The 24,666-nt window shown below is 42.8% G+C and overlaps 1 protein-coding gene across 1 annotated transcript in view; it reads left to right on the forward strand.

Annotated features, from left to right (window-relative positions):
• Positions 1-24,666, forward strand: part of LOC111233779 (tensin-like) — a 40,351-nt gene that overhangs the window by 11,140 nt on the left and 4,545 nt on the right. Inside the window, exons 9-18 of the mRNA XM_022761676.1 lie at positions 2,329-2,441; positions 2,533-2,593; positions 2,715-2,790; positions 2,901-3,030; positions 3,845-3,910; positions 4,112-4,237; positions 17,182-18,858; positions 20,198-20,361; positions 20,644-20,722; positions 23,948-24,022. Of these exons, the coding sequence (XP_022617397.1) occupies positions 2,329-2,441; positions 2,533-2,593; positions 2,715-2,790; positions 2,901-3,030; positions 3,845-3,910; positions 4,112-4,237; positions 17,182-18,858; positions 20,198-20,361; positions 20,644-20,722; positions 23,948-24,022 (2,567 nt within the window). The remainder of the gene's footprint in view (positions 1-2,328; positions 2,442-2,532; positions 2,594-2,714; positions 2,791-2,900; positions 3,031-3,844; positions 3,911-4,111; positions 4,238-17,181; positions 18,859-20,197; positions 20,362-20,643; positions 20,723-23,947; positions 24,023-24,666) is intronic.

Below are 24,666 nucleotides of genomic sequence, written 5' to 3' on the forward strand. Positions count from 1 at the left end.
ACTGGGAGAAGTAATCTGTCTTGTCTGTCTGAGGGATTTCACTGGTGTCTCTGGGGAGGCTGCGGGGCTTAGTGGCAGTTCATTCCTGTCTTTTAAGCGTATCAGAGCATATTTTCCTCCAGTTCTTCTCCACATTTAGCAGTGAGTGTTTGGAGATAATGTGCTTTCCATGAATAGAGAGCAAAACAGCCAAGTGAAACCAATCGAGAGTGGTTTAAAGCTATTTAAACAATTCCTTATTATTTTGAATGCAGCTCGCTCATGGGGACTGTCCATACCATATTATTACCCCCCTCTGCATTATTATAAGTCAGCTTCATAAAGGCTGGACCCATCAAGTCTGCCTTCTTTACCTGCAGCGAGAGGTTTCTTGATCCGAACAGGAAAAAGGTGACGGGGAATTAACAAAGAAACACAGGAAACACCAGGGGACTTAACACCACTTCATTTCAGCGAGTGAATTAGGCAGCCAGCCATTCTCTAACAGGTCTATAGGCTTCCCCTCTGCCCCGCTGCTATTTCCTGCTTCGGATATAATTATCCGTGCCCCAGGAGTCTGCCCGTATTATGGTCTGGAATGTGTGACATTAACATCAAGAGTAAAAGATGAGTTCGGCCTTCTGCTGCTATGAAAGCGTGTAAAACTTTGGATTAGAGGTGTTATGTGTAGCATTTTAGCATCATGAAATCATTACCATGTTTGTTGTGAAATGGTGGTGTGCTACAGTGAACAAACTGGACCGTCACTGAGAGGATTGGCCGCCTTTTATGTCTCCCTTGTGTGTTTTTGTCACACAACAAAGCTGAATTAGTGTAAACTTTTAGTGTGACTGCTTTACAATGTCGCGCTCAGGCCGGACGGTTCAAAGCCGAGCCGTTTAGCAAACTATTGCTTCTGTAAGGACACGTGTCTGATCATCATCTGAGTATTGATTGAAAAGATTTTTCCAATCACTTGAGGTTAAATTTCACTCCATTTTAATGAAGAACTTTTTTTTTTTTGTATCAGTAACTTTGCTTTGAGGTATGGTCTCGTTCCCATGTGTCATTTCAGTAATGAGAGAGCAAGACTTTGGCGATTAGACTCTGCTGATATGAAGCACCTTCATCAAGCTTAGGCACATAAGAAGATACTGGAAGAGATAGGACAGGATTGCCCAGAGTCTAGATACCTATACAGTAATTATGCTTGTTCTCATGGGAAGGTTCATTTACAATTTCAGCAGCTTCGCTCATTATATTTTATGAATATTTTAAGTTTATTCTGGGGCTTCCTTAGCTGCAATTACTGTTTGTGACAGAGGGTTTGTGTCTTCATTTTGAACACAACCTGACACAGCTTGCATACAATCATCATGTCTGTAGTTTTATTAAATCAATACACATGTGTACATGTTCCAAAGGCTTCATGCGAAACCTTTAATATAGGATAATTTCTTGGTAAAAGACAGAACACTATTACGTCTCATATCACACACAAACGTTCTGTAGCTACAAGCCCGGTCCTCCTCTCAGCGCTGTTTTCGTGGCGTGCCGGCTCAGTCTAATTGAATTTCACAGAGGCGAAACCATCTGGCCACTGACAGCAGAGCAAGGGGGGTGTCTGCATGTGGCGACCCCACGGTCAAGGTCACGTTTGGTACCATCATCATTATCATCATTTACAACCAGACCACACTAACTCAACAGACCCCCAACTGGCCTCTGTACACACCAGTTCACTCTGGCGGTTCCCGTAGTGGATAAAGGCTGATTTACAGTCAGAGTGGAATTCAGTTGTGGCTGTGCTGGTGGAGCTGACGGGCGGGAAAGGTGAACCACACAGGAAGGGGGTTTATTAAGTGTGGATTTGGCATGTAATCTAGCCAGAAGGTCCTGACATGCTAAGTGGTAAAATAGCTGTGTATGTATCTCAGCAAGGATTCAACTGATTGCCATTAAATTTGCTGAAGATATTCATGTTCTCCAGAGGATGATTCCTGATGATCTTGCTGATCCACTGACCTTTATTGTACTGTAATAATTGGGTCAAAACTTCCCCTTGTTTAACAATTTATTCAAGTACAAGGTTTCTCTAAAATGCATGCTTGAAGAGAGGTAATAAAGATGTGTAATTGCCAGATTGCTATGAAATTTACTGGGCACATTGTATCCCTAAATGCGCCGCTTTCAGGCCAAAATATCAATTTTGCACCCAAGTTGTTATTTCATAAATTATTTGGCAAAGTGACCTGAAAGTCCGGGCACAAGTGATGCTGCCAAGGGGAAAAGTCCTGAGAGTAAGTATTCGACAACCTAAAGTCTTTGCTTCCTTTCCTTTGTCTGCAGGTATGTGCGATACTTCAACGGCCTCCTGTCCGGACACATAAAAATCAACAACAAGCCTCTGTTCCTGCATCATGTTATCATGCACGGCATACCCAACTTTGAGTCCAAAGGAGGTGAGTATCTTCCTCTGCCAAACTCTTACAGAAAGAAGTCTAAATTTTGCTTGAAAATGCTTCAGCGTCCTCGTTTGTTTCCCCCTCGCAGGCTGCCGTCCTTTCCTGAAGATCTACCAGGCAATGCAACCAGTCTATACGTCAGGAATATAGTATGAAAACTCTTATTCCAGTTCAGCTTGGCTTGTGTTATAATCCAGGGCAAAGATAACCCTATGAGGAAACAAGTGATTGAGTTTTAACAGAAAATTGTTGTTGTTTTTTTTACCACAGCAACGTGCAAGGGGACAGCAACACCAGTATCTGCATCACTATCGAACCAGGCCTGCTTCTGAAGGGAGACATCTTGGTGAGATTTCAATAACAACACCGAACTTTCCTCTCTAATTTCTGCCTGATTGATACATTGACTGATATATTGATCTTTCATAACCCCCCCCCCCGTCGTGCTCACCACAGCTGAAGTGTTACCACAAGAGGTACAGAAGCCCGATCAGAGATGTGGTGTTCAGGGTGCAGTTCCACACTTGCGCCATCCACGACCTGGGAGTTGTTTTCGGGAAGAATGAGCTGGACGAGACCTTCAAAGGTAACGGCTCTCTGGGTGGGTGTGTTTTTACAGTATTCTGTTTATGTCTGCGTTTGTGTGTTTGACAATGCTTCGTTATCCTTTTGTAAACAGAGGGAAAAAGACAGTATTTGTGTTTATATGCGAGCCTCGGCTAATGTGACAAGTTTATTAACATTCAAGACGAATGCAGATAACTGGGTGACACATCGGGCAGGGACATTCAACAGCACTCCTGCTTCACACACTTACTGTGCTGTTAGTGTGTGTATGGATCAAGTGTGTATTTCAAACACCTTCAAATAAAACTAGGATTTTTTTTTACTGTTGTTACTAAGTTTATCTGAAGAATATGTTTCGGTTCTCGTTTATTTCTTGTAGCAAAGTTCTTGTGCCCTGCTACAGGAGCACACTGTTCCTCACTTTTATAGCAAACAGGGTCCTCTGGTGGTGAAGGCAGCTCAGTATTTACTTACAGTAAAATAAAGCAAAGGGAAATAATGGAAGAAAATGCAAAAGAGCTAATTATGATAAAGATCAGCTAGAGTTTCTTAAAGTGGTCAAGTTTTACAATAAACACTGATGTTTACTCTGCATAAATTATTTATATCTTGCAGTTTTTACATAGATTTTGCTACATTGAAATTGAAATGTTGACATTTTATCAGTGATTGTTTAGGACTTTTTTTTTTTTAGACTTTGTTGTATGTTTCACCATGATGCTCAATGTTGATTTAAACACATCATTTCTCATCCACTGTGTTTGTGTGTATCTGTGTCTGTTGTTTTTAATTAAAAAATAAAAAGCATCTTTATATTGTCTTTGTCTGTGCAGATGAGAGGTTTCCAGAGTATGGCAAGGTGGAGTTTGTCTTCTCATATGGACCGGAAAAAATCAGAGGTAATCCATTTTTCTTTACTGAAAAAATGTTTTGATTTTAAAAGTGATAAGTATTGGCAAAAATGTTTTGTCAGGATAAATGTCACTTTTCCTAAATCGTGGCTTTCTGTGTCGGGAGTGACACTTCCTGTGCTCTCATCCATTCGAGCCAATACGTTCTGTGTGAGGACCCCATTACCCATCATGCCTTGTGTTCCTCAGGCCTGGGCCACCTGGAGAACGGGCCGAGCGTCTCTGTGGACTACAACACCCAGGATCCACTGATCCGCTGGGACTCTTATGATAACTTCAGCCATCGCTGTGAGGACACTGCAGATGGCGAGCACGGTTTGTCCATGCACACACACACACACACACACACACACACACACACACACACGCACACACACGCGCACAGAGTTTGATGGATAGGTTGTCTCCACTCATCCACAGTTACTAATAGAGACTTTCAGACTGGTGTTGCTGCTTCAGTGGTTTTATTTTTGTTTTATTTTGATTGTATCTTGTAATATTCACAAAAAGAAACACAGATTCAACTTGAGTACACAGTCGATCAATATGGTTGAAACGACACGGCAAAAAGTTACCAGAACTTTTATTTTTGAAGGCTTTATAATACTAATACTAATAGTTAGAGTTCGGTAGCATGGAAGCAATGTGCTGGAGCTTCACAGACAATATTTGCTAATAGTAAAATTTCAATTTCAAATTTCAAATAAACAAAAGCAAATACAGTTTTTCTCAATTCAGATGCCAGACATTTCACTCAGTTTCACTAATTCACAAACAAGTTCAATACACATCAGTCAAATTCCCCTGTCACCACAGATCCAGATTTTTTGGCTTTCACTCGGCACTCTCCTGAAGATCAGAAGCGTCTGTGTCTGTCTGCTCGTCACCCACCTATACTGCTTTCCCTGAGCTGCACACACACACACACACACACACACACCCTCCTCCCCCAACCTGTCAATTAGGCCTTTAAATAGCTGCTGCAGAAATAGGGGGGCGTCAGTCGCCCTGCTACTGGCGCTGCCCCCTCCCCAAGGGGGGTTGTAACCTGAAACACCACCGACCCCAAGACTCACAACTGCCCAAACCCACCTCCAGCCACTGGCTTGCTTTTGCTTCTGTGCCAGAAGTTTAGGTAATTTAAAATTTGGGCTCCTTTTTAATGTGCGTTCTTCTTTCTGTTCAGTAATAGTGATCCACAGACTGTCTCCTCTTTTGGATCATTTTTCAGCCAATTATGCAAAGAGAAATCAGTTGCAGAAGACGCAGAAATTCCACTTTTTCACCACCAATAACATCACAGGCTCAAGTAGACTGGTAAAGCTCAGTATCACGAACAGTGTTTCGATGAGCTTTGCAGCCCATGGCAACAACAGCCCGTTTGTAATATATCTTCGTCATCATCAGAGTGATACACATCATTTTTTATGTAGGCTTTTCTTTTAATTTGACAGTCATGGCACACTGCAGCACATTTTCCTGTCCCCACTCTGACTCTCAGTGCTCTGCTATTATTATCATTATACTATTATTACCTCCATACATGTATTAGTTTGTCCCCAGTATATGAATGAGTAATGGAAAGTGTCTCAGTGGGATCAGTAAACAGCAGACCATAACACATCATTACAAGATCATTTCTGGAATAAACTGAACGTCGCAAATTGATAACATCATAAAATATCCTGTCTTGGCGTTTTTAAGACAAAGTGTGGCCACTTAAGCTAACTGACAGTTTTGAAGAGTCCCTTGGATCCTCTCAGTGATGATGAGATTCATGATTACTGCTGTTAATCTGAGAAGTTTGCACAAACAGGAGGATGCACTGGCCCTCAGTTGAGTCAGGACTTGGCAGCCGTTGTGGTGCTGCATCCACTTTTATATATGGGATTTTTTTTATTTTTTTATTTTTTTATGGCTTTGCAAAGACCCATTTCATTTTTATGAACATCCCCAGAGAACCGTTGCGGTAATTGCTGTGTTGCAAGAAGGTCAGTGGGAATCGCCAGGATTGCAAGTTTGATCCTAATTGAGTGGGCAGCCGTGTTCTGAGCACTCAGCAGAAAAAACCTCTCGGCCAGTTTATTCATTTCTCTAATTGCAGCCTTCGCTCTTACGCTCGGACGTGACGATCTGACTGTTCACAGGGAGCTGGTGCAGGAACACGGTTTCTGTTTGTACAAGGCCTGGACAGACAGGGGATGAAGAAGGTCGTGCTTGTTTTGGAAGATGCAACAATGAGATGATGATTAAGAAGTTCTATTAAACAGCATTTAAATTATGACAAGAAAGATTTTGGTGGCATAAAAAGTCGCTAGGGGAGAGATAGATTATTAGTAAGCAGTGAGAGAATGTTAATCAGGTGTAAAATACATATTTGAGTTGGTAGACCGAGGTGACCTCATACTCTGATGCCACGCTGATAAGCTCCATGACAGAATGGCCTATTTTTACACACTACAGTACAGTGGACACTGATCACTCATCAGGTATCGTTAAAGGAATCCAGACTTGTTTATTTGCGCGGGTGTTAAACGAATGTTTCATCCTCAGTTGTTGATGTCTGAATGCGTCTGGGGCTCGCCCCGGCTCTTCCTGACGCCATTTTTAACACAGCGCCAGCGACCTTGGAAATCCAGCTGAGAGGACTCAACGAGAGATGGGTGTCTTAAAAGGGTCTGCAGGATTAGGCAGCTTAGAGTTATGTGTGTTTCATACTGATGCATGCTGGGGGGGGGGGGGGGGGGCATCTTTAGCTTACTTTAACAGAAGGAATTTGTGATGAGTGTTACACTTAAGCAGTTGTTAAGAACAACATTGTGAAGTGTGTGTGTGTGTGTGTAAAGGTATTGGTGTTTATAGTTTCAGTTGGTGATATACAGTATTTCTGCACTATATGGGGATGCATAGCCGTCCATGTCCATGCCTGTAAATTTTTGTACATTTGTATAGACCTTTTTACGTGGTATGTGCGAGTGTGTGTGTGTGTGTGTGTGCAGTGCACCTTGTGTTTGTCGGCTTGCCTTTGCTCCACTAATAGCCCTGGGGTTCGGTGGCAGCTGTCGACCCGGAGGTCAGACCAGTCAAAAGGCCACTGTTTGGGCCACTGAGTAGCAACACAGCTGCAGCAATGCTATTAGCAAATCTGCTTTATAAAAATGACACGTTTATCATTTTAATATCAGAAAATTGTTGAATTCCAGGTTTTAGTGTGATGGCAAAGTCTGTTTTTGCCCGATGTCTGAAATACAGCTATATGGCATGAACCGAGATTGCTTTGTGGCAAAAAACAACAAAGACGGTGTTGTTGTTCCAGCGCAGACACAATGCCTCAATGCTTGCACTCACTCTGGCAGAAAGTGTGCAAGGATGATAGAAATATCACTTCCAAGATGTTTTAAAGAGAGAAGAGATGCAAGGAAAGACGGTCTAAACTGAACAGTGGCACTAGCAGTGGCATTTGGTATGAGAGAGAAATGAGCTTATTTGTGGTCATTAAACAAAAATTTCATGATTCAAAACACTATGCTGATATTTACTAATCTTCATTGTATCACACGGATGTTTTCCAGGTTTCTAATTTGATAAAAACATGTAAAACGTGCTCAGCAAGACATTAAATGAGCATTTAAACCCAGGTAATGTATACACAATACAATTTTCATTATTACACTGTGAAACAGGTAATATTCAAAGTTGCTGACTTGAATGTTCTGTTAGTGGATGCAGTGTGTGTTGTAGGAATGAAATGATCCCTTGAGTTCTGAAAAATGAGAATAACCACTAAACATGGTGTCTTGCCACAGGAGAATAAGTGTGTGTGTGTGTTCCAGTGTGTGTGTGTGTGTGTGGTGTACAGTAGGGCAGCGGGCCCAGTGACAGCAGAGGCTGTCTTCGTCTTCCTTGTTTACCGCCCTCCTCCCATATTTGGCTGGGGCCGAGCCCTGAAACATGTCTGGAATAGCTGGATAGAGACAGACAGAGACACAGAGGCAGTGAGACAGGCACAGAGAGGCCGAGAGAGACAGAGAAGACCAGACTCCTGCAAAGATTTGACAAAAGTCTAAAGCAAGTGAAGTGTTTTTTCTGTTTTGTTTTGTTTTTTTGTTTTTATGAATAAAGAAGAAAAAGGAAAAAGAAGGAGAGAATAAGGAATGAAGTAAAGTTAAGGAGAGGAGAGCAGCACTGACTGGTGAGTAGCACTATGAGGCCTTGGGCTTACAACCAAAGATTAGAAACTGCTGTTGAGTTCAAATGGCCGTGTGAAGCTGCCTGTAACATACAGTGAATTGGAATTCGGTCAATTTGCATTTGAAAATGTGAGAAATATACATTTTACTTTTGCAGCAGACAAATAATTTCTCTGCAGATTTATTCAGCTTTTCCCTTTTAACACTCGCCGTTTTGGTCAGATAACATGACAGGAATACAACCTCTGGTCTGCAGACATCAAGAGTCTGTTTGTCTGTTTGTTGCGTTTCCATGTCAACATGGTTGCATCCTGTGTGTTTGGCACCTACAGTATATGGTATAAAATGAGTCATGGAGCGAGCAATTTGTGTGTGGAACATTTTATGAGCAGGCTGCAATTTGGGTTCACCAAAACTATGAGGGACTTTGGTTGGTAACTTCATGTGATTTCCAGAGCACTTGGACAGGGACATGGTGCGTGTGTAGCATTTGTTTTACAATCTGTTGTTTCGTTTCTTTTGCCAGTGGTTAAAGCACAAATGACCAGTGTTCAGTGAAGCTGGAAGTTGAAGATTTAGGACTTTATTGTTTTTGTTTATTTGTTAGTATTTAATGTACTTCTGTATTTTTTAATGGTGGGGAAAGTGGACGATCCAAAGTGAGACTTGATTGAAAAAAAATGCCACTGTCTGCTGCAAATAACTAGATAGCAGGTAACTTAAGTAAATGTCTGAGTGAATCAGATTGTCATTTGTTTGAAGTTGTTTTTTAGTTAGATATCGTTATAACTAATTTTGAGTTTTCAACCAGCCCTCTATGCAGTAAAAACATGTTCATAAGTTGCCATAGACATACTGTATATAAAACATTTATCATTCTTAGCATCAAATCTAGTGCAGTAGTTTTTTTAGTAGAGCGGAACAGAATTCAGTTTTTCTGAAGCATAACCTTCAGTAATGGATTTCAGGTATTTGAAAAGCAGCCTGTGTGTGTCTTGCATGAGCAGATAATGCTTCTCGTTAGGCCTCTTGCTGACAGCACAGTGAGCTTTAGCAGCAGGTTCAAATCCCAGCCCTGGAAACCCAGCTGAGCCAGCCCTCATCTCTTAATGCCTCTTTTCTCCTACTGTCTGTCTAGATGTCTCCATATGGCTTTCTTGCTGTCTCTCTGTCTCACTCTGCTTTTGTCTTTTTGTATTTGCATATTATTGCTGTGAGTTAACACAGCCTCATTTCCAATTTCTGAAAGTGTCCTTGTCAAATCCCTTTTGAAAAAATTGAATAAGTTGACATAATTTGACATTTTAAGTTTTTTGAGTGTTGAAAGTTGTCCAGTGTCAAAGAATGCATTCATAAAATAGCCATATTCGCACATGAGTACAGTATAAATACAAATCCTAATGCTTTAGATTGTTACAGTGCAGTGGGAAAAAGTTTTTTCTCTGAAAGTTAAACACGGCAAAGTTCCCAAAGAGCCAGAGATGACAGACCAACATCTAGGTTGACAGCAGGTACATTTATGACAGCTACTGATCCTCGTGAGTGAAAGGCAGATGGATGGACAGATGCACAGAAAACCAACCCACTGGTCAATAGACAGTGAGACCTGCAGAGGCAGACACGCAGAAACGACATCTGAGGCAACGTCTCGACACACTGGCAGTTTAATTTTATTCTTGTTCATATGCATGGATGCTAACCTGACTTCTCTGGTTTTGAACTGATGTCACAGAAATATTTTTGGGCTGAAGAGGCTTTAAGTACATATTTTGTTGAACGCATCAATGCATATTCCCTCAGCAATAATGACTTGAGTTTGTTGTTTTTGGTGTGACCCGGCCAAAAATCCCCCACTAACTCAACCCAAATAAAAATCCCAATTTGTAGCTTTGAGCTAACATTTCCTCTTCTGCAAAAAGTAAAGAGATGACGTGAATCTGATGGGGAGAGTAGCCTGTTGTCAGTCAGATATACAGACAGACATAGAGACAGTCAGACAGGTAGCTTTTTTTGACAGTCACTCAGTTGGCAGACGGGCAGCTGGATGACATCACCCTGAAAGTAATCTTGGAGACAGACACTGATACAGTCACGTTACCTCAAACTGTGACAGCTGGACACTGAGTGATAGATGGACTGAGAGGCAGACATGGCAAATATAAAACTGCGACAGTTTTCCTTGTGCCAGTCACTGATACACCATCCATGACACCTTTTTCACTGATCGACTGTCACATCATCCCTTATGAGGGTGTCTCTGTTTCTCTCATGCTCTGCTGCAAGAAAATGACCAATCTCAGTGGTCCATTTGCAGCCGAAACATATTTCTTTATAATACACGTGAAATAGTTCTTTACAGTTTTTTTCTGATCTTTATAAGTAACAAATTGCCTTCAGCTTTTAAAAATGTTTGAAAATGAATGTATTTGCACTGGAAGTAAGTGAAGTTACCCCGAAAATGTTTCACATTTTAAGACCAAACGCTGGATTACGAGGATATTTCTGCAGGTCTCCTTGTGTCTCTCTCACACACACACACACACACACACACACGAACACACAGGTCTTTAAGACAAGCCAGTTGTCAGTCAAACCCAGTCACCCACTGTTGGCATGCAGACTGGCCGTCGTCACGGTGATATGAAAGCTGTGAAAGTGAATGTCACATCCTGCTGTGAGATACCCGATGGCTCGCTGACATCACCACGTGTGTGTGTGTGTGTGTGTGTGTATGTATGTGTGTTTAGATGTTTGTGCTTTACATGCCAGCCACCAACTCAGTTAAAATGTTAGTGCCATGTGGTGAAAGTTATAGTACATATTGATATTTCACAGAACTACTAGTAGTTGGCATTGCTAAACTTTACATTTCGCATTATTTAAGTTTGTCTTAAATGAGCTTTGGAGAACAAATGGCTCTTTTCATCTTTGTCATCCCGGTCCTCTTTCAACCTCCCAGTTTTACTGTTCTCACATATACACACCCAGTTTCCTTCTGACCTATACACCTCCAAAGAAACCTTTCTAGCAGAGGTCACCTTCCCACTCTAAATAGATGCATGTGTCTGGATGCATGCAAGTTCATATATGCATTTATAAACCTACATGAAATCATACACCATATCTAATAAAACCATCATTGCAGACATCTTTCCTGAGAGACCCACTTCGGGACCCTTTAATCAACCGTGTAACTGTTAGGTGTGTTTCTATATTTATATGTGTCTGCACTTTGTAAAAAATGGGTTTGGTCTGTTTTATAAGGTCATCGTGTACCGTACAAGAGTGTCAAGCCCATCTTTAACTTTCCACTATGCCTGGAAACTTCTGGAGTGGGCGATAAGAGAATCTGAAGGAAAAATCCGCCCAAAAACACACAAAAAATTTATTGGTGATATGTCAGTTTCTTCAGGATTAATATAGTAAATAATGCTACCTAATCCCTGCATATCTTCAAAATGGTGTCATCCATAAATTTAATTTACAATGTTTTACTGATGGAAAATAATAATAAGGAAAGTGAAGAAGTGGTCATAGAACAGAGCCCTGAGGAACTCCTTTATGGATCCTGATCAAATTAGTTCCTAATCCGGAAAGATTGGTATTATGTATTTAAATCAACTGATTATAATATGTGAAGGAGGCAAAAATGATCACCAGTGTTAAATTAACTTCAATCAGTTAATTTAATTGGTTTACGATGGGCCAGCAAAGGATCCTGGTGGTTTTTCAGATGGTTTTAATTTACATTTTAATCCAGCATTCATGTTTTACCCATATGAGGGTGATTATTCTAGTCCTGCTTCTGACCTCCCACATTCAGCCTTAAAACCAAAAACCAAGTAAGTTATTTCTGAGCTAAAAGTCAAACATTCAGCAATAGTACCGAGCACTCAAATCATATACCAGCCATCTTGCTGTTGACAAATGGGCCTCCTGAGTCACCCTGTGTTTATTAATCTCACATGTACTAACTACAGTATGTATATAATCCACATCCCAGCCGGTCCATTTGATACAGCAATAACAGTGGTTGTAGCACATTGTCTATTTATAATAAACCATTGGCCACAGGTGTTTAAATGGCTTTTTAATGGCCTCCAAGGCTGTGATGTGGCAATGAGACACTCAAGCAAACACTTAAGAGAATACAGCCAAGAAGCAGGTGCTGCGTGTGTGTGTGTGTGTGTGCGTATGTGTGTGTGTGTGTGTGTGTGTGTGCGCATGTGTGCACGCATGTGTGTAGTGATGTATGAGCAATGCCTGTGGCACTTTCACAAGAGACGAAAGCACCTGTCACATGACACAATACAGAGAATGGACAGGTGTGGGTTTGTGTCTGTGAGTGAGAATGAGAAAGAGAGAGAGAGAGAGAGAGAGAGGCCGACATTACACCTAAATTGATGAGAGGGCCTATTTAGGTGCTAAATATATTTAGCATTTTGTTTAAACTGTGGGAATAAAGTAGTTTTTTTCTTCATACTTATTGTACAAATACTTCTGGAACCTGATTTGGATTTTATTGAATATGTTAATGAGTAGCGGTAAACGTGGCTTTGTCCTTTGAAGCAGGGAGAATGGCGTGTTTCACTGGTTTACCACAGTAGGAAACAAGTTGTTAGCTATTTGTGGTAGCCGGGCCTCAGTGACTCAACTGATCTAATTTGAGGTCTGTTGCAGCTACAGTATTTATTGACAGCAGAAGAAAACTATTTGTTCTGTTCAGATGGCGAGCTGCTTGTTTGTGCCATATGGTGACTATTGCTGTTCACATCTGAAGCTCCTTGACACTGATGCTACTGTGCAGTAGGTGACATGCAGAGACATTTTTTGTGTGTCATCATAGCTGGATGATACCTGCATCGCTCTGTTTAAATGCAAAATCCAACATAGGATATATCTTATCTCATTCGTCACCCGTATAACCTTTATAAACATAGAAAAATGTAACTGGTAATTCAACTTTCCACTTTGGCTATGAGATGCATTGGGTTACAGTTTGGTGAATTACTTGGCTCCTCACGTAAAACACCAGTCAAAAGGACAAATATCAGACTGCTGATCTTTTTCTGAAAGCCATAACTTGTTGGGCTGATTTCCTCCTTCCCGGCAGTAATTACACCATTATACCATTATATCATTATACCCTAACGGCCTTGTAATATTACACTATTGCTGAGGCTGGTTTGATGATGATTGTTGCTGAAGGAAGCTCTGACGTCCAGGACTTGACAGCCAAACAACAACCTTTGTAATGCATGAAACTAGCAAACTGAATTTACCTTATAAAATGTAGGTCCACTAAGTAAGTTTAAACTGGTTTTAGATTCCGTGTCTTGCTCAAGGGCACATCAGCAGGTCAGACGGTTGCAGACAAGCTGCTCATCTCAAGGTCAGCTGGGTTGAACAGAGAGTTGTTTCAACACCGGTCACCTCCATCGCCTCTGTACACGCACAAAATACTGCATGCGTGTATATGTAGTTGCAGTGATGCGTACAAGCCCGTGTTTGTTTCCCAGCGAACGCACATGCCAAGTGTGTGGCAAATGTAAAGGTTGTGACCTTGCGGCGCTCGTTCAGTGAGTTCCTGTCATGCCCAGCGTTGTTTGTCACTTCCGTTCTTTTCTAAGTCGAGAGGGTTACACCAAACTCTCAGACCTCTTCTCCCCCCCGTTGGTGAGCGAGAGAAAATAGCAAGGAAGGTGTTTAAGGAGACTCACTCCGGAAACATTCATACTCCACCTGTGAGTCAGTCAATCCTCTGACTTTTGTGTCTGACTTTACCCCATTGGTATACATTTAACAGAGCCATGACAAGAATTTTGGGATGTTTGAACAAAAAGAAAAGTTTTTCACATCTTTATTAGATGGATTTTTCGAGCTTTGGTTAATTTGCAAATCACTTTTTTCGAAAATATACAAACATTTTTGAATGGATCTGGATGATTTGAATTTGAAAGAGCAGCTAAAGTTGGTATTTGTGGGTCTGTGGTGGTTCAGTGGAAACCTTTTACGCAGCATCCCCAGTAACAAGCACCAAATTGAGACACTAAATCAAAAATAAATCAAAATGCTTCCTGGGAATATGTTTATAATTACGATACCGCAGCAACATTTTGAGCACTATTACCCAAAAGTTGTTGCTCTGTACATTTTCAGTTTGTCTGTACTTTTCTTTCCTCAATGAGCTGTGACATGTCAAATGGCACTGTCTGCTCTCCTGATTTAACCTCAGGATAGAGTTAACCAGCAGCTGGAAAAAGTGTCACCCTGGCAAACTTCAGTGGTTTTTGCCACAGAGCACTGAAAGATCATCCTTTATGTACTAGAACAAGGGAATTCCCTATGGCTAAAGGTCAGAGAGTAAAAGAGAGAGGGAGAGAGCTCAGTTGGTGGAAAATGTCAACCACTGTTCGCTGAAAAGTTTAGAAATACTGTAGATTATCCAAATTTAAGGCCTTAAAAATCAATAAAAGACAGTTATTAAGGATTTATGTCCTGCAGTGGAAGCTTTCTTTGCAAAGGGTCGAACTTTGCTTTGTAAGACCCATGCAGGGGATCACTCAGGCTTTGAGGGTGGGGGGTTCGCAGTGGAGCAGCGGGGGGGTGGGGGGGTGACCCTGAGTGAGGAGATCCCCCCTAATGATGTCACCAGACAGGGGTACTGCAGTGCCAGGCAGACAGATGGCGTGGGAGCTGTAGTTTATTTGAAATGACATCTCTTCCCAGGCAAGCAGGGTGGGGGTGGAGGTGATGGCAGCGGTGGAGTCCCTCCCCCGCTGCCGGGAACAGTCCAGAGATCGTCCCAGAGTGCCAGCTCACCCCTCTCAGCAGCTTCAGTGGTACAGCCCCGCCTCGCTCCAGTAGAGCACATGTTGGATGATAGGAGGACATGAATCAGAGAGGGAAGAGAGAGAGTGAGGGAAGAAGCCCAGAGGCAGAAAGCTCAGTCACACAGAGGCAGCTGAAGGACTCTTGATGTACAGAATGAAATGTGGACAGCATGTGGCTTTTTAATTTCAATATAACTGACTAAAGAAGAGGAAATATTTCATCTTTTGGGATTTTTTGAGAAGAAAAACTAAAAGAAAAATTGGTTGCACTACAGGTAAGGAAGATGCTTTCACTGAGTTTGTGATACCATGAGGTAGAGATGTGTATTTTATTTTTTTTGATCTGTGAAGCACTTATTTTTGAAAAGTGCTAAATAAAGTTTATTATTATATATATCAATTCTGATTTGAAGAATTTTCGAAACAGAACTTATTTAATATTCAAATATAAGAAAATGAATATTCAGGATCTAGAAAATATTGAACCAACAATGAAACTTTTACGTGAATTATGAATTAGGTGTAACGCATTGGACTGAACTCCACATGAAATATAATACTAAACCTTGCATTATACTCCCATGATGTTAATCCCAGTGTCATCATTAAAAACAACCACAGGAGCCAACAGTGTTTACAGCTTCCTTGCCTGCCCGCTCGCTCTTGCTGCTGCTGTGGCCGTGAGTTGTTGTTGACATGGGTTTTGAAATAGCTGCGGCCCGAGTGATCCACCATCTGTCCCCAGGGGTTGCTCAATTTGGAACACCCCACACACGAGCCAGCCGCTGTCGTGTATATATGTTGTGTATATCGCTTTGCAAAAAAAAAAAGAAAAAAAAAGCCAGTGTTGGTGTATTACTTTCTTCCTGTAAGCATAAGTGTGACCACAGAATGAGCATGGTGCACGTGTGATTGTTGTGTTTTATGGAAGCCAGTGTCGCGTTTTACAGTTTGAAAAGTTGCCCTGGCCTGTAATTGTAGTGCACATTTGATCTTAACTGTGTGAATTACACTACTGCACACACCCACGATTATGTGTTCACATGCCATAAATGAGTTGTAGTATGTTTTCTTTCCCTCTTTTTTAAAAATATAAATATATTTTATTCACATTCAAATGAAAAAAAATTATATATTAGGGCTCACTGTATGATTTGAATGGAGGTGTCCGTTGCTAGAATAGATCTTGCCCTCAAATCAAATGTGATGACATGAGCTGGGCTATGTGTGTCCAAGAAATTTCAAATGAGTTCTACAGATACTATAAACAGATGGTGATCCCACCCCCCATGCTTAATGTTTTTAATTGCTGTCATCTGGAAAATAACTTTGTAACTTCACTTGATTTCAGTATGAGACTCTTTCACAGGCATAACTACACAACAGTCAGGGTTAATGTGGAAGCCTAAAGACTATTTTGAAAGTTTTCACAGCTAAAGTTACTCTCCATTCCTTCATCTGAGGTGTAGCCAGGCCAAAGGAATTTGGTTTAGTTGTTCCGTTCCTGCCCTGCCCAGTTTGCTACAAGCTACGTGCAGCAGAACATAGATAACACAAATATGCTGTACTTATTTTTATATGCGTACAGTGTCTGTAAAACATTCCTATGAAGAAATATTGTGGATACTGTGATTTGCAGTGTTGTACAATATGTATGCAATCACTCTGCAAATCATGATTCAGCAGCCAGATATTCAAATTGACTTCTTCAAGTCTCCCAGTCCAGCTCAGGGCTTTCAACCTGGCACTGCTGCTCTTCTCTTTGGCTCACACAGACCAGCTGTTTCCGTGTGTTGGACAGGATCCGCCCTGGTTCACGTCAGACCATGTGGGCCTGCACTGACGCAACGTGACAGGGGCTTTGGTCCTGCAAATTGGCTATTAATAGAGCTGGAGGTGCTGTGTTGCTGGCGGCTGGGCTGCACGCTGAACCTCAGGTCAAATAAGATGGGTGCAGAGGGGGGTCACTGTGCCTGTGGTGTGAATGATCCCGTCCTGTGCAAAAATGACTTGATGATTGGAGCCAATGAAATGTAATGAAACCATGTGCATGAAGACAAGATGATTTAAATCACCTCAAGGAGGATTCGTACTTGTCTGAATCATCTACAGAAAGAAACAGACAAATGTGTGTCTCATTGTGTTCTGTGTTTTGATTCTGTGTGTGTTTGGAACTGCATGAAAACATGGATGTAGTTTAATAATTTCCGTATATGTCTCTTTATGTGTCTTTCAGATGTTGTTCATACCCAAGGTCCACTTGATGGAAGCCTATATGCCCGGGTCCGCAAGAAAGACTCCCTGGAGGGAGTTGTCACCATCAACGGCCTCCCAGTCCATGAAAACCCCTTGACCAGTGCCAAGAACTCGTTGCAAAACGCCAACCATCCCCTCCAAACCGCTGACCAGACACTTCCTGTGGCAGGCCACGCCTCCCTCCCTGCTGTCGACCACACCCTCTCCGTAAGCAGCGACTCAGGCAACTCTACCGCATCCATCAAGACCGATCGCACTGATGAGCACAGCCAGTCCGTGCAGAACGCTGTGAACCACAACAACCCGACAGTGACCAACCCCCCACTCAGCCCACAGGAGAAGAGAGAGCTCGATCAGCTTCTGAGCGGCCTTGAGGCGCCGACTCATCAACGGCAAGCCTACCTGTCCACATCCACCAGTCCAGGAGGTGGAGTTCGACACCTGGTCCCGGCACAGGTGCACGTCAACGGGGGCCACACCAGGCTGGTGGGTGCCCCTTCAACTGAGGAGCGGGAGACAGATATTCTAGACGACGAGCTGCCCAATAGCCAAGAGGGCAACAGTGTGGACAGCTTGGGCACAATTTCTTCCCTAGACGGCCAGGCGACACCAGCTGACCTCTACTACCCGTCACAGACACCTGTCAGCGGGCAGAACGACGGGCCGTACCTTGAGAGAGGCGTTCTTGGGGAAAAGTTGACAGAAATGCCTGTGCATGGAGTGCGAACTCCCACGGCGATGCAGGAGAGGTCTGTGGACTCTGCATCACCACAAGGGGGATACAACAACTACCAGAACGGAGGGGGGATGTACCACTCGCAGTCGTTCGGGAATCCGCCACCCAGCAGCCCTGAAACCAATCCTAAACTGATGCCCAGGGCCCCGGAGAGGAGCACCAGTAGCCGAGAGGCCGTTCAAAGAGGTCTCAACACTTGGCACCAGTATAGCCTCCCAGATGATCCGTTCGGCCCTCCTCTCCAGTCAACACATAGCTTGCCCCACTTCCCCACCCCAGCCTCGCAGCGGGACATTGAGCAGTCCATCGAGGCACTCAACATGCTCATGCTTGACCTGGACCCAATCAACTCCCACATGTCCAAGTCCCACAGTGCGCCCCCCGGGGACAACAACCTGAATTCATCACAGGCGCCCTTCTCCCAGACCCTTGCCAGACCCTCGTACCAAGCGGACTCTGCCATCCACGGCTACAACAACTCCGGGTCAGTCAACAATTCCTTTCACCGATCGGCTGGGAGAGTGTCAACGTTGCCCAACCAGAGCCCAGTTATGGAGTCTCCAGTCTATTCTCCCCAGAGGCCCAACGCCAGCTACCAACACCAAAACACCACCCCAACACACACCCCTGAGCCCTACCTCCACCCACGCCAACCAGCCCACCACTACCCCACTGATCCCTCTTCTAATCTGAACCAGCAGGCACCGCTGAAGCCTGTGAACTCATACCCAAGCGGCGGGGTTTCCCACTCCCCAGACCTGCAGGGTTCGTCTCCTTACCCAGGCTACAGTGCTTCCTCTTCCCCTCTCCCCGCTCTCACCCCCCAGCCCAAGGATACCTCTTCTTCCTCCTTGGCCCGAGAGCAAGATGCAGAGGAGGAGACACTAAACTTGGAAGGTCTGGTGGCTCACCGCATCGCTGGTAAGACTTTGAGATATTGTTTTTATTGTTTATAATGTGCCTCATTTCCACAATCAGCCATTAGATATTTACTTAATTAGGGAGAAATCATCCACGTTATGTTATTTGAAGAATTTAATTTAAAGAGTTTTATTTTTTGTAAATAGGCTAAAATGACTTCCATGATCCTGAAAATTATACATAGGCAACATGTGTGAATCCAAAACGACAAGGCTCACTGGAATGAGCACAGACCTAATTTAAAGCTTGAGTCAATAATGTTACAACTTCAGCAGGAAGCATCTTTAGTCCTCTTCACCAAACAGCACGTGAGCAGAGCAGGTTTCAGCAGTTCCTGTTACCGATTCATCATGGGGTGCCGCTCCACAGGAGTGACCTGTGCCCATAAAATTAGCTCTGCAGCATGAAATACGCCAGCGCTGGTGAGAGGGGGAGATAGGATAAGAGTAAGAATAGCCAAGTGGCAGGAGGCTCCTGCTTCCATGCATTGTCTGCATTCATGTTTCCATTCATGTGAAACCGTGTGGAAGCTCCCAGGCGCCTCCCAGTGGAGCAAAGTTGTAAATTCCTCATTTTTAGGTTTGTTAGAGATGGACCTGATGATGCAGAGGTTTTCTGCTGTGTGCTTTTGTAATATTGCTGTTAACATTCTGTAATCTTGAACCTTGTATCACTTAATTGGATTATGAAAAAGATATCATCTCATTTGATAAATATCTTTTCATTTTCTCTTCACTTCATTAGATTCATTTCTGTTTTGATTTTTCTTCTCCTTTTCTGTACAATCCATCTTTTCCGCTCTATGGACAACCCTTCCCACCATTTGCTTCCTCCTCTGCACCTCTCTCCTCTCACCTCCCTCCTCCACCTCCTGCCTCCCACCCACCACCCTGACCTCCCTCCCCGGGAACAGAGTACAACGCTCGTATTCGGGGCATCAGTGAAAGCATTACACCGCAACAATCTGACCGCCATCGCTCCTATTCCTTCTCTGGTTTGTCCACTTTCCCTCGCTTTTAATTTCTGACATTTTTAGTTCCTGCATTTGTTGAATCCTTCTCTGCTTCCCAGCCATTTTTCAAAACTTTTTAAGATCTTTTATGATTATTTTCTTCATCAGTTCCTGTTTCTGCTCTATTTGTCCCTTTACACTGCTTTTTCTATTCCTTCTACATCACATATTTACACTTTAAACCTCTTCTCCACTTTTGATGGCGTACTTCCTGAAAAATATTGCTGAATGTTAATAAAGTGTTACACAAGAAGTATAAAAAGCAGTTTGGAAAACATACTTCATGAGTTGACAGTTCCGCACAGTGAATATTTTGGGGTGTTGCAGGAGTTCGCTCCAGAGGGATGACCCCAGAAGTGACGCAAGAGATGGGCCGGCGTCGGACCACCAGCGAGGGACAGTACCAGAGCGGCCATGACAATCCGCCGACAAGTCATTCACCAGACTTTGCCAACAACCTGGCCCTTAACCCAGGAGGAAGACCCAGAGAGGTGCAGTATTCAGCCTAATGGTCCAACCATGTGCACATCATGGGAACCGTGTACTGCCTGCAGACGCTGTTTAACCTTTTACACTCTCATCTCATTCAGCTCGAGGCAAAATGCACAACTGTTGAAAATAACCAAGAGAGGGTTGTGCTTCAGTCTGTGTCTGATTGTGCTTAGAGAAGCCTTCTTTGCTAATAGAGATTCATTTTCACATAAAAATATTTCCCTCTTCAGGTTTTTGTTACTGATTTATTAAATTAACTCAAATTTTCTCTGTCTTTCAAGGGTCCCATGCACAGCTACCGGGAGGCGTTTGAGGACGACAAGGCGGACGGTTTCAACAGTCCAACTTTTGGAGGCGGTGGTGAGAATTCTCCACAGACCCCCAGCTTCCCCGTGTCGCCACAGACTCCTTACTTCAACATGTGTAGGTCCACTCTGTCTGCAGACAGGGGGCGCTGTTTAAATCCTCTAAGCACTGACTCTTACCTCTCTGTTGTCTGTCTGTAATTGTTAAAAAAAATGACTTAATGAGTGAAAAGACAGATGAGAAAAGCCAGGAAAGAATTATATAATGACAGCAAGAAAACAAATGTTTATTTATTTTATTCAAATTTTTTATCTATCTTTATTCTGACCCTAGTTCATCACCAGTTTAGTTCTACAAAACAAAACACAAAATAAAAGAAAAAAAGGATAAAACACAGAAAAAAATAATTAAATAAAAGGGGTGTGTTATACAAATACATGGATTCACACCAAAAAATAAAAGGATCACAGTGCTAAAGATTAAGTAAAACCCGGCCTTGTAGCAGCAAACTACTTCACAAAACCTGTCCAAAGTTTAACTATAACAAATCAACCTATAAACCAACCATTTCACAACGTAACCTCTCAGTAGCAAATAAAATGGAGTCTCTCCTCGCAGTCATGAACCTCCCATACACTTTGATTCACACCTGCAGTTGCTTGACTTACTCCAGGAATATTCAGCTCAGTATTTGCTGTAGTTTTCATGACGGACCCTGTGTTATGAGTGTGAACCGCTCCTGTTCCCTCTGTGGCATTAGTGACCAGAGGAGAGCCCGTACTGCTACTCTGTTTCCCTCCCATCACGTGTAAGGCAGCACACCGCAGGTTGGCTTTCGGACATGCAGGCTTGTTCCCCTGACCCCAGGCCTCGTAATCCAGCGGCCGTCTGTCCACCCACAGCCAGTGTCCAGAGAAGAAATGCAGACCTATCCAGACGCGTTCTGTGGTGACATTTTTTCCTAACTCTTTCTGGATCAGCAGCATCTCTGTCTCTGACCCCACGCTGGCCAGGTCGCGGTGATACTCCCTGCAGTAATCCAAAGCTTCCTTCCACATCTTCCTCTCCCTCACCACAACCACCCTGTAGCAGAAGAAGGGCTCTTCAAAGTCTGCTTCTGCATCGTACATCCTGTTGTAATGAATCATAACGTAGTCTTCATGCTGTCGGTTGTCGGGCTCACCCAGTGCCCAGAAAAATGTGGACACCTCGCCTCCGCCTGACCACATCCATTTCAAAATGTCTGTGGAATCTCTTTCCATTCCGATCCAGAAGTAGTCCTCGCTCTCATCGACAAGCCTCTCAAGTTGGTAGATGTCGTGTTTATTGCTGACAGGAGCCAGGTCTGTATAGAACATCTGACAGTACTTCTGAGCTTCATGCCAGGTCTTTTTTTGCTCGATGTAGACGTACTTGCCAAAAGCTAAGCTCAGCAGGAGCAAGACGCAGGCGAGGCTCTGATCCATCACTGTCTTGTGAGTCCTGCAGGAAAGTGAGGATGCAAACAGATTTTTTTTTTTTTTTTTTAAAGTACATGCTGCAGGTTGAGGGTATTTGCATAAGGTGGACCATCTCCTCCACTGAACCATTCTGTCTGCAGGGATGAAATGAAAACAACAGCTGATCACTGCTACAGTAGTTTAATGAACATTTTCAGCTTGTGAGCCGAGCTGCAGTGATTAGCTGATTAATCAATTGTTTTTGAGGTGAAAGCCTTAGCCAATGGTTTTGTTTCAGCAAGTAAAGAGGAGTTTTGATAGTCCCAGTGTTGTAAAAGTTTTGGAAACATTTAAATCACACTGCACCTTCCACAGCACTCAAAAAACACATTTTGAATTTGCTTCAGGCAAAACCTAAATATTGCATGACTTGGCAGCAAACAATAGCACAGAGCAGGTGTGTGCAAATCATGGTTTTGAATGGCAAGAGGAAATCATTTGTCAACATGTCATGTTTTTCTTTGGGAAGCAAATTTAGGAAATACAAATGTAAAGAGAAGTGGATGAAAAGGGAAATTATGTTCACTCATTTTTGCATTCTCTCCTTCTTTTCTCGTTTCCCTCCTCTTTCTTTCTTTTACTGGCAATATTTAAAGGAAGATGAGTGCTTATTGAAAAGTGAAAGGAGGCCACACACACACACACACACACCCACTCACACATCTAATCAAATGTATTACTAATTCAACCAAACCCCTTGAGACATTAGATTTGGAGACACCCCACTCAGTCACAGCACTGACGACCATCCTGTTCAGCGGGTCTGTGAACCGGACACCTTTGTGAACCAGCTCTGCCCTCCTCCCCCAACCCCCCCACCTGCAGTCGGTCCTGAACACACAGCTGTTGCAGTAACAATCTGCTCTGTCGCACACAAAACGTCATATTTACCATCCTCACCCTCGCCACCATCCGTGAGACTCCCCGTCATGCTGTAGAGTTGGATTAATGAAACTGAAGAGTTCATTTCACCTCAGCTGTTTAGCTGCAGAATAAAACTACATCGGTGTGTTTCGATCTGTCCGGCCTTTCATTTCAGAAATAACTCTTCAGTTTTCTGACAACTTTCGTGTGTCTCTTCCACCACGCATAAAAACATTAATACGTCAACCTTCGTCAACCTTCAACCTTTATCCAGTGTCGCAAACTCTTCCAGTCTCAGTCTATGTGAAACCCAGTCATTGTTTGAGTGACAGCATGCTATAAATCCTCTCACATTTTCATGACTATGTACAGTACTTGTGTTGTGGTGGGATGCTCATTGACTCATTTTCAGCTGCATCTTTTCGGACAAATTCCATTTTGATTATGGAAGTGAATCCCTCTCTTATAAATGAGGATACTGATACTGTACCTGAAGCTAATGCAACAAATAATACATTATCCTTAAGTCTATATATACAAGAATGTACCGCACAGTACAGTTTCCTGTGACTTTGTTGCACTTTACCTATTTCAATTTGTACAACTAATGTGTGAATATTTGATGACAAGCTCTGTAATGTTAATTAGGCTTATTCCATCATTCTACTTGTACATCTTCGAGTGCAAGGATCAGCTGAATATCTAAAAAAGAAAAACACTTCAGTGCTTGAACTAAAAATACCTTAACCAAGTCCACTTCAAAAATGTAGATCCAGCATCATGTTGTGGAGAATTTTGTCTTTTCATACCCTTGCATGGCTTGTTATACTCTACCCATCTCACTGTCATCTTGTTATGCAGTTATATATGTCATGCCATGTGTTTCACTCCTTTTTGCTTGTGTGTCTGTCTGTAGCTCGCTCTCCTCCAGGTCTGGCCAAGACTCCTTTGTCAACGCTGGGACTGAAGCCACATCAACACGGTGGATCAGGTCAGTTTACACGCATCAGACATGGTATTCAGATCTTAACTGATACTAGGTCTCGGTAAAGAATTGAAACATTAGATTCCACAAGTAAATGTCCTGTTTGTTTTCCTTTGGGTGATCCAGTTATTATCCATGAGATTTTAAAGGTGTAATATAGACATATACTTCAACTTGTTCTTGCTTTTTCTTGATTTACACCAAATTATGAACATAACATCATAATGATCCAAATTAGATCATTTTAACAACGTCAAGGAAAACAAAAGGAATAGTCAATATACAGAAGCTTTGACTTCAGCTGCTGCCAGTGCATTGCAGCATCACTGCATTATGTCATACTGTAGCTCTGTAGCTGAGTGAGCAGAAAGTGGCTCCATCTGTGAGTCTCTGCTGCCCTCTGGTGCTCACATCTGTTCTTACTCCTGGAAACACTCCCACTGAATGCTAATAGCTGACACACACCCTTCAGTTCTTGCTTTCCACTCAAGTTTGTCTTCCTTGTCTCCTTCCTCTTCCACACATCTTCTCCTCTTCTTCCTCCTCCCCTCGCTTTCTATCTCTTCTCGCTGTTAGACTCTGATTCTAATGATGGAGAGCAAGGTAAGGGCATTTCTGTGGAAATATACCATAAGCGCCTCTGCACCCGA

Source organism: Seriola dumerili, unplaced genomic scaffold, assembly GCF_002260705.1.
Source record: "Seriola dumerili isolate Sdu_G_001 unplaced genomic scaffold, Sdu_1.0 BDQW01000019.1, whole genome shotgun sequence".
Classification (NCBI taxonomy): Eukaryota; Metazoa; Chordata; class Actinopteri; order Carangiformes; family Carangidae; genus Seriola; species Seriola dumerili.